This window comes from Amblyraja radiata, chromosome 25, assembly GCF_010909765.2.
Source record: "Amblyraja radiata isolate CabotCenter1 chromosome 25, sAmbRad1.1.pri, whole genome shotgun sequence".
In the NCBI taxonomy this organism is placed as follows: Eukaryota; Metazoa; Chordata; class Chondrichthyes; order Rajiformes; family Rajidae; genus Amblyraja; species Amblyraja radiata.
Genome location: NC_045980.1, coordinates 24,195,671 through 24,205,700, shown reverse-complemented (window position 1 = coordinate 24,205,700; position 10,030 = coordinate 24,195,671). Strand labels below are relative to the sequence as shown.

The window sequence follows — 10,030 nt, the reverse complement described above, 5'->3', positions numbered from 1 at the left end:
CTGGGGATCATCCACGGTCCGTCAGCGCGTTGACAACCCCTCACCTCCCCCCTCCCTCCTCCAAGGAGAATTGTAAACAGCGGGACTGAACAACTTTAGATCTATCCGACCTGCGGAGCGGGTGAAAAGGTGAAGCGGGACATTTAGATGCAAGGTCTATGTGTGTGTGTGTATAAATGGTGACCGCTCAAAAGGTCACTTCAGTTTCCGTGGCCCGCGGTCAGTATCAGGAAGAATCAGTCACTCTCTCCCTCCTCGCAGATGTGAATCACAGTTGGCCGCGACCTGACTTGCTTCTCCCCCCCCACGCTTGCTGCCCGACCCGCTGAGTGTTTCCCGGCATTTTCTATCCTTCTTTCATGTGCCGTGCTGGGTTTTTTCGTGTATGGGGAAACTGGGGGGCTTTGCTTTGCGTGCTATCCAGGCAAATGTTACCAGTCACTCAGTGCACAAGAGAAAATAAACAGTGTGCAGAATATGGCTGCGCCGACACAGCTACAGAGGAAATGCGGGTCGAAATAAGATGCAACGAGGTCGAGATCGGGTAATTTATACTTTCCAGCACATGTATCTGCATTTTTGAATTTCGTCCACACTCGAAGTGTGGAAACAAATTAATTCTGCCTAGACTGGCTCTCTAGAGTATGGATACCGCAAGTTTGAAACAGAGTAACACTCCCTGCGCATGATTTATTTGTAGCCACAGGTATAACAGGGATTAGATTTAGATAGAGGTGGGGTGAGAACATCTCTTCCATTACAATTCTCTGGTACCCTGCAGGGATGTGTTCTCAGTACCGCACTATACTCCATACACACACGAATGTACGGCCAATTTCGACTGATTCCCCATACGTTTGTTTGCAGACGACATCACTGTGGTTGGCCGAAGCAGGAACAACGATAAAATGGAGTACTGGAAGGCGATAGAGAACTTAGTATCATGGTGTCAAGACAGTAACCACTCCCTCAGTCTGAAGAAGGGTCTCGACCCGAAACGTCACCTATTCCTTCGCTCCATATATGCTGCCTCACCCGCTGAGTTTCTCCAGCATTTTTGTCTACCTTCGATTTTCCAGCATCTGTGTAGTTCCTTCTTAAACAAAATAAAACAAGGACTTTTTTCTCTTTTTATTTTTTAATGCAAATTATGTAGAGCTGAGAAAGAGTCAATGGTGCAGGTTTCCATTTACAACAAGGGTTCCCAACCTGGGGTATCTTTACCCCCAGGGGGTAAATTTCGCCTACCCAGGGGGTAAATTTGTTGATTCCGGATTTGTACATATTTTCCCTCATTGACTGACTGTGTTTGGTATACCGGTATCTGTTCATCATTAGTTGTTCATAAATAAGTGAAATAACATTGTTATGTGCTATTAAAGTTGCCAGGGATAAATGGGATGAAAAAGGTTGGGAACCCCTGATTTACAAGATGGGATGTTGGGGAAAATGGGCATTTTCATGGTGCCCGTATCAGTCACCAACTGTTCCACAGCTGCATAACAACTGAGGCATACAAATCACTTGTTGGCTGTGGGAATAATTAATGGAGAGGATTTAAAGGCCTTGCACAAGTACACTGGCCTAACAAATATATAGCGTCCATATATTTAGTGAAGCCAATGACTACTCTGAGATAATGCGTTTTGTACAAGTCGAAAATAGCAAGTTTTTCCCCTCACAGTTCATCATCAGTTCTGGGTCCATACCTCCAACACAAGCTGGTGGAAAACCAGCTGATCCATATTTGCCCAACTCAGCTGCTCCATTCATTTTCTATAAATTGTGTGAAATAATAAATGCCCTGAAGAAAGTTACATTTGAGTTCAGTTTTGGGACTCATTGAACAGAAAAGATTGGGATGTCTTCAGTGCACCCAGTCTCTCAATGGATTTCCAGTGGATCTCAACCACTGCCCCCTCAGACCAGCTGAAGATGCAGGCCCCTGGGTAGGGGGTAGGTATCTGAGAGAGGGAGAGCAGGAAAGAAAATTATGGAAGCCAAAGTGATGAAAAAGAAACAGGAGATAGTGGGGATTGTGCCTTGGGTGGGCGCAAATGTTCTCAATGGCAGCTGGTCGAGTCTTTCCATTCCTTTCCCCTCATCAACAGAGGGAAATATCTCAATACACAATAAACTCAGGTAAATAATCAATAGTAGTATGATGGACTTTGTAATACAGCACAGTGAAAGGCAAAGACAAGTGTGGAGACCATGTTAATTAGGCTTGCAATGTGCTGAAACCATAGAAACTAATCATTAGTTGTTGGGAAAGGAGATGCATGTTGCATGATGCATTTACCACGAGGTGTGAGGGCCAATGAAGCCAATATCCCTTTCTGTTTCTGAACTCCCCTCCAAACCCTCATTATATTGAATTCCAGGAACCTTCTCCTTCTCGGCTTAATCGGTTTCATTAGGTATTCCATGACAGGCTGTTGGACGAGATATAGATCTGCATTTAATGTCAGTATGATCAGACATATCACAACGGTCAACAAGACAGCGGAGGTGATACAGTCAAGAACTCTCAGCTGAGCTGCATGAGGTGTCGTGAGCAGAGTGATGGGGACGGGTGTCTTTGCAACTCAACCAAAGTATACAAAGGGCTTTCCATGTGTTTCCAATGGGAAACAATTATATGTGTGTATTAATGAGCACTGACTATCCTTCCAGTGGGAAAAAGAATGATGTATATACCAGTGGGCATTGACCAGTTTTCCAATGGGAACCATTTGGACTTACGCACCAATGGACATTGATTGCCCTGCCAATGGACATTGATCATCCTTCCGGTGGGCACGATTATCCTTCTGATGGGCAAAGAATGGTGCATGTACCAAGGGCAGCAATGACCATCCATCAGGCGTAGGATAGATATGTGTATCATGACTAGTGTGAGCCATGACTAGGGCAGATACGTGTCCCATGGACATGGCTTTGCCCGTCTCAGGGTGCGCTGGAATGCATTTTGTCCAGACAGCTTTCCCAGAAGTTGAGCAGCCGGTTGTCCTTATTGGAGCAAAAGTCGTTAAGGTCTTTGAGCAGACGATCGGCAAATTTCTCATCGCCGGTGGCACTGGATCGCCACGTTTTGGTCAGCATGGTGTTGTAAGCCCAGTTGTAGCCGATCCTCTCCTCGCCAAAGAGACTCTGGGTGCTGGAGCTGGTGGAGTTTCTCCTCCGCCTCTGCTGCCCACTCACGAACTTGCGCTTGGAATACGGCAGCTGGAGAAAGACGGTACCTGGAGCGAACAAAAAAACTATCAGGTCACCCTCAATGCAAGGACACACCGAGTAACTCACAACATATCTGGGGTTTTAACATTATCATTTTCACCAAAATAATGACACGCTCTTGGTCGTTTATCAATCCTTTCCCCAGTTGCAGAGTGCTGGTGGGAGAGTAGGAGATCACTGACAAGATACCAACAGACTCCTAGTGGGATAGTTGGGAATATTTGAGGAGATACCAGCAGACTCTTGGTGGGAGAGTTGGGAATTTCCATGGACAGACCAGCAGACTCCTGGTGGGACAGCTGGAAATCTCTGAAGCCAAATCAGTCAAAGCCCACTGCTCGCTCATAATGGGGTCAGAAATGTTACTCAAAGACCCTCGCTATTGGGGAATACAGAGCTGAAAACAAAGAACAGGGAACCTAGAGGACAATAAAGGAATTGATTTTTAAAATATAAAGACACTGCCAATTTCTAGGAATTCCAACTAAAGAATGGTGAGCACTAACCCAGCTCACAGAGGGGACTCTGCTCAGGGTGACTGGCCATGCCTGCCCACCCGCTGCCCGGGCACCACGGGTCTGTGACCATCGCTCTGAGCTCTGATGGATATGACTCCCCAGGGTCCCCCGAGCAGCGCTTACCTGTGACGTGAATGTACTGCGGCTTGTTCTCGGCAGGGAAGTTAAAGGCTGAGGCAGAGTACTTGTCTTGAACAAAACCAAACCTGTAGCAGCGAGAAGGAAGATGGATGAGAGTGAGCTTGTGTCCAGTCCGATCTGTCCATTAACAGATCATCACAGTGGTGGTGATGCCACATGTCCATACCATTACCCAGTGTTTTGATACAGAAATGGGTGTGCATGTCACAAGGTAATACAGCATGGAAACAAACCCTTTGGCTCCATTCACCCAGGCCAACCAAGATGCCCATCTAAGCTAATCCCATTTGCTCATATATGATACATATCTCTCTGAACCACTCCAATCCATGTACCTGTCCGCATGTCTATTAAAAGCTGTTATAGTACCCGCACTAACTACTTTCTCTGGAAGCTTGTTCCATATACCCACCACTCTGTGTGTGAAAAAGTTGCCTCAGATTCCTATTAAATCTTCCCCCTCTCATCTTAAACCCCTGGGAAGGAGTAGAGACATACCTGGCAAGAATGGCCTCCTGGAAAAGCTGCATCCGATCGCAGTACGTCTCAGGCTCAAAACCTGGGAGAACAACACAACAGAGAAATTAACCAGGGAATAGGATGAAGGGTGACAGGGATTGTTCTCATCCTGGGTAAAACAGCATCAGTCTAAAAACCTCACTGAACCCCACAGGACTGATCCCCCCCAATTTCACACCCCCAATTCTCCCCATCCCCAATCTGCTCTGTCCACCCCTTAACCTTGTTAGTTGCCCTGTTAATCTCTCTGTTCGGATTATAATCTGTTCATCCCCATTTATGCTAGAGTTATAGTCGTGTAGTACAGAAATAGGCCCTTCAGACATTAGCAGGCATTCATGGATATGGAGAGGATGTTTCCACTAGTGAGAGAGTCGAGGACTAGAGGTCATAGCCTCAGAATGAAAGGATGTTATTTTAGGAAGGAGATGAGGAGAAATTTATTTAGTCAGAATCTGTAATTCTTTGCCACAGAGGCTGTGGAGGCCAAGTCAATGGATATTTTTAAGGCAGAGATAGATAGATTCTTGATTAGTACATGTCTTAGAGTTATGGGGAGAAGGCAAGAGAATGGGGTTAGGAGGGAGAGATAGATCACCCATGATTGAATGGCGGTGTAGACTTGATGGGCTGAATGGCCTAATTCTACTCCTATTCCTTATGACCTTATTAACATTTAACTTGATTGACCAGGCAGTACATTGTGCTGCAGGTGATGCTGCTGGCTCACAACTCCAGTGAATTGGGATCAACCCTGTGCTCTGATGCTGTCTGTGTGGAGTTCGCATGCTCTCCCTGTGACAGCGTGGATTTCTTCCAGGAGCTCTGGAATGCTCACACACCCCAAAGTCAGGCTGAGGTATGAGTGTGGCAAGAGAATCAGTGCGGAATTAATGTGAGCATTACAGGAAAATAACTGGGAATGGGACTGACTGGATTGCTGAGATCCGGCATAGACTCAGTGGACTAATGACCTGTTTCAATGTCGAAAGGAAATATATTAAAATAATTTAATTTACCAGTTCAGTTTAGTGAGCTCTGCTTTCAAACCCTCATAATTGCTCCTTAATTAAGTTGCATTCTCCCTAGTGCCAAATGCACTCTTACAGCTTGTAAATCAGCCCACTTTGTTTACTGTTAGCCAGCCAATTTTCTAATACATGGGTGGGGAAGAGAATCGGAAGAGCGGAAGCCAGCCAGAAGGTGAGGGAGGGGGGTGAGGGAGAGAGGTGGGGGAGAGTGCCCGCGATGGGAAGGGGGGGGGGGGCATGGAGCCTGGAGTGGAGGGGGAGAGTTGGGTAGGTTTTGCTTATGGAGAGAAAGGACTGAGAGAAGCTTTGGAAGGTGAGAGCCCTCCATCCCAATTCCCACCACCTCCCATTTCCCTCTCCCTCTCCTTCATCCCCTCTTACATCCCGGCCTTAAAAGCAAATCATTCTTCTTTTCTACTGTTGAAGAATGTCAGTCTCCCACGGTTGTTGCCGATGCTATTGGAACAGGGCTTAGGTTGCAATTAATCATGATTAGTTTATCAAAAATCGCATGACTGAACTAATTATAACGTTAAAGAATTGTGATAATGATCTTTGGTTGTAATGTGAGAATCTTGTTTAATGTAATACAAACATGCGATGGCACTTCTTGCCGATTTGTGGTGAAAATTCTATTTTTTTTTCTCCAAAATCTTTTATATAACAGTTTTTGTTATTGTTATTTTTCAAGATTTGCTCTTGGAGTCACAGCGGAATTAGAATACGGCTCAGGCTCAATCCATCAGGGGCTGTGAGCTCCTGTAAACAAGTGGAGTTGACATTCATCCTGCATTAGCAGGGGTTCCAAAGCTTCAGGGGTGCCCGATCCCATCCACAGACTCAAGCACAATTCCCAGGGAATTATACTTGTCAGAACCCTGGTTATTTAACTAGTTCTTGTCCCTGAACTCAAGGACATCAGCACCACAACTTGGAGTAGATGCAGCACGCTCACCAAAGTGCAAGGCTGGAGAAGGAGAAAGGCTACCTGCATTGTCCAGTCAGTTATAAAGTGATGTGTAAAGTCGCCAGCTCCAATTCTCAGCAGCAACATCCTCATTCCAAGCACAAAACATTCAATAAATCACCACAACATCAAACTGGAATCAAACGCAAGAACATGAAGATTGAACATGAAAGCCAAGAAACGTGGGAAGGGCTGCGAGTTGCTATTAGCGAGTGTTACAGCCCATGGCGTGATCTTTCCAGCCTGCTATTTTTACACCAAATAAATTTCACGAAAACTGGATAATTCAACACCACTGCTGCTCCATGAATGCAAGATGGTTTTCCTTTTTGTCAAGAAGATTAAGTATCACACAAGAAAAAAAAAACATTGGCATTGAAAACAAAACTAACCACACACCAGCTTTCATAAGCATTCGGTTGATTTTCACAGCCTGCTACAAAGAAACAAACAACTGATAATGTGTTATCATTATATTTTACAGAATACTTGGCTGCCAGCCCAGGTGCGATTCCACTTGCAGAAAGTGTTTGGAAGACATAAAAACATTTCCGCTGGCTTTGACCTTTCTAAATCAGATGGCCTATTCACCTCCCTCTCATTCCCTTAATGAACAGAACAAATAAGGAATTGGTGAAAATAAACAATGGGAATTTAAAAAATTCATGAAAACACTTGTCGGAATGACCAGCAATGTAGTGCATAAAGAAGCTGAACCCATCTCCTTAAGGTACAGGACATGTCAATTCATCAAACTACTGCCATACTGCACCCACAGACTCAGCGATCACTACTTTCCAAAGCCTCTCCTAACACAACTACAGTAAACATACCAACTCCTCTGCTGGGACCTTTACCACAGGTTAAATGGAAGGAAGTATCCCACTTCTCTGTAGGCAAGTTTAACTGGTAGCTGCAGCCAGCACCTTTCCAGATCTAAGCTCCCTCCCCCCTGCAGTTCAGCGAGCTACGTACCATCAAAGAGATGCTCAGCTCCATCCTTCACCAAGCAACTGATGTTCAGGGGGATGAACAGCTGAGCTCGAAGTGGGTCCCCGTAAAGATAGCTGGGCAGAGCAAATGGGCCTTCCAGGACCGGCACCAAGAGGAAGCCGCAGGAGGTGGCCTTCCTGTGCCAGCCTTGTACCTGCACAGGAGCAAATGAATAAATCGTCAATGAACTTGCTGTTTAGTTAGGAAGGGGCTGTTTAGTACATTCTTATCGCCACCTGAAACCTTCCATCTTTCATCTGGTGAGCAGGAGCATAGTTCCTGGGTGATTTGACCATCGGTCTGATGGAGGTTCCTCACACACAGCAGCACAGTCCTCGAACGTCCCTGGCTCAGTGGGAGGACATCTCCCAACATCCGAGAGCTAAGGCACTCAACACACAAGCAACATACAGCTCCCAGTGTTTACCCTACCCACTGCTCCAGAGCTCACCTGCCGACCAGCAGCAGCAAGGCTAGTCATTAAGATGTGTGCCAAGACCTGCTCTTTGCAAGCTCCACCCTTCTCATGCTGTCTAGGAAAATAAAACATCCTGATAACTGCTGTGAGTGAACTCCCCAGAGAAACCACTTGAAACAGCTCTTCTAGGAGCATGGCGGATGACTGACTTACTGTACATATTACGACAGACACAGACTTTGTGGCCCAATAATTCTATGTTTGCTCTCAACAAAACCATCCCTTCAGCCCTAGTTCCCCATGAGTGAATTTCCTTGTGATTCAGCAACTTATTTTCCTCTCTCATCGACTCTCCTTTTTTGACAACTACCTACTAGAGGGGTAATTTGCAGTCACCAATAGCCCTGCCAGCTGCCATAGGATGTTAGGGGAAACCAGTGTATCTGGTTGTCACGGGAAAAATATACAAACACCTGAGAACAGGTTCGAACCCAGGTCCATTGAGCTGCGAGGCCACACCACCTACTGCTGCCCCACCGTCTCTGCCCTCACACATACACACACACACCTCAGCTCCCTGCCATCCAGCTCCCTCCCTGTTTTGACACAAGAAATTTCAGACACTGGAATCTTGAGCAAAACAGCAGTGGAGTTGCTGCCTTACAGCGCCAGAGACCTGGGTTCAATCCCGACCACGGGTGCTGTCAGTACATTCTCCGTGTGCATGGATTTTCTCCGCTTTCCTCCCACATTCCAAAAACGTGCAGGTTTGTAGGTTAATTGGCTTCTGCAAATTGTCCCGTGGCAGGCTAGAACTAGAGTACGGCTGGTTGGGCAGACTTGGTGGGCTGAAGGGCCTGTTTCCACTCTGTAATGTTAAACAAAACTAAACACAGAGCACTGGATAAACTCAGTGGTTCAGGCTGCATCTGGGATGGGACTGGACAGGTGATGTCTTGGATCGGGGCCCTTCTTCAGATTCTGAGTCTGAGAAAGGTCTTGAACCCAGAACGTTGGCGACCCAAACCCTCCCTAGATGCTGGCTGACTGGCTAACTTCCTCCAGCACGTTGTGTTCTGGCAGCTTTACGTTAGATTAATTTCTGTCTCTCAGGATATGGTGCTGACTGGCAGAAATTGCCATTACTCTGCAGGACACTGTTGGATGTCAGGACAAACTACTATTCTGGTTTTAAGGCACAAGTTAATTGGCTGGTGTACCGACCATTTCAAACAGCATGGCTGATGTGACTGCCATCCAGTGCAGCTTGACTTCAAATGCAGCACTTAGTGAGTAGTTCCCATGGTAATAACAGCTGCACCACTCAACGCGGTCTGAACGGTTGTTCACATCCACATCCAACGTCACAGTCTTCTGCTCTGGGACTGTGGCAGCTACAGAGGGAAGGGATTACAAGAACGCAGTCAGGAGCAAATTAAAACCGGAGAGATTTCTTATTTTTCTCTAACTCCTGCTTCATACTAAAGGGACAAGCCCCGTTTTCAGCATTCGGCTCGCTTCCTCTGATCTGATTATTGAAGGGAAATGTGACCTCTAAAATCCGCTCCACTGAATTCCCTAGTGGGTGCACGCTTCTAAAGTGGAGCCTAAACATTCCAATTTGTTAGCAAGTCTGGATGTTTAAAGACGTCTGACCTTTTGAACTCGGCTGGAGGGCAGGAGGCCCCATTGACAGAGAAGGAAGGTGGTTTTAGTTGGGCAGGAGACAGGGGGACTATTCTGCTTAAAAAAAGACACTCCAGAGCAGGATTGACTTCATTTGTACACCTCAAGCATAATCCTGTTAAAATGATCCAAATCCGCGCATGGCACACACAAGACCAAGTATCTGGGTTAGTCTGTAAATGGACATGACTCCAGCACTCCTGGCTTAGATTATTGTACAAATCAATACAGGGGTCTAGGAGTCAACTCTATGCAAACCACGAGCGCTTCAAAGAAAGGACATATATTTTAGCAGGACAAGTAATAGAAATAAACTCCAATGATTCATAAAAGGTCATCAACTAAGGGAAATATCACAAGGTACTGTTTATGGCGCTCTTTGGGTGACAATCAGGAAAAAGGGCAAAGGATGAAAACAGTTCTGAAGGTGAAGCAAGATCAGAGAAAGTCAGCAACAATAAACACTGTCGTGATCAGGAAGGTACAGATAATTGCTGTGTAAAGCATAGACCAACGA

General features: G+C 46.0%; 1 protein-coding gene across 2 annotated transcripts in view; it reads right to left on the bottom strand.

The window, feature by feature from the left end:
- Positions 1-1,119: 1,119 nt before the first annotated feature.
- Positions 1,120-10,030, bottom strand: part of depdc5 (DEP domain containing 5, GATOR1 subcomplex subunit) — a 78,589-nt gene continuing 69,678 nt past the window's right edge. For both annotated transcript variants that reach the window (XM_033043495.1, XM_033043497.1), the window contains exons 37-41: positions 9,052-9,221; positions 7,392-7,563; positions 4,398-4,458; positions 3,882-3,964; positions 1,120-3,245 (exon numbers count right to left, since the gene is read on the bottom strand). In XM_033043495.1, the coding sequence (XP_032899386.1) occupies positions 2,950-3,245; positions 3,882-3,964; positions 4,398-4,458; positions 7,392-7,563; positions 9,052-9,221 (782 nt within the window). In that variant the 3' untranslated portion in view covers positions 1,120-2,949. The remainder of the gene's footprint in view (positions 3,246-3,881; positions 3,965-4,397; positions 4,459-7,391; positions 7,564-9,051; positions 9,222-10,030) is intronic.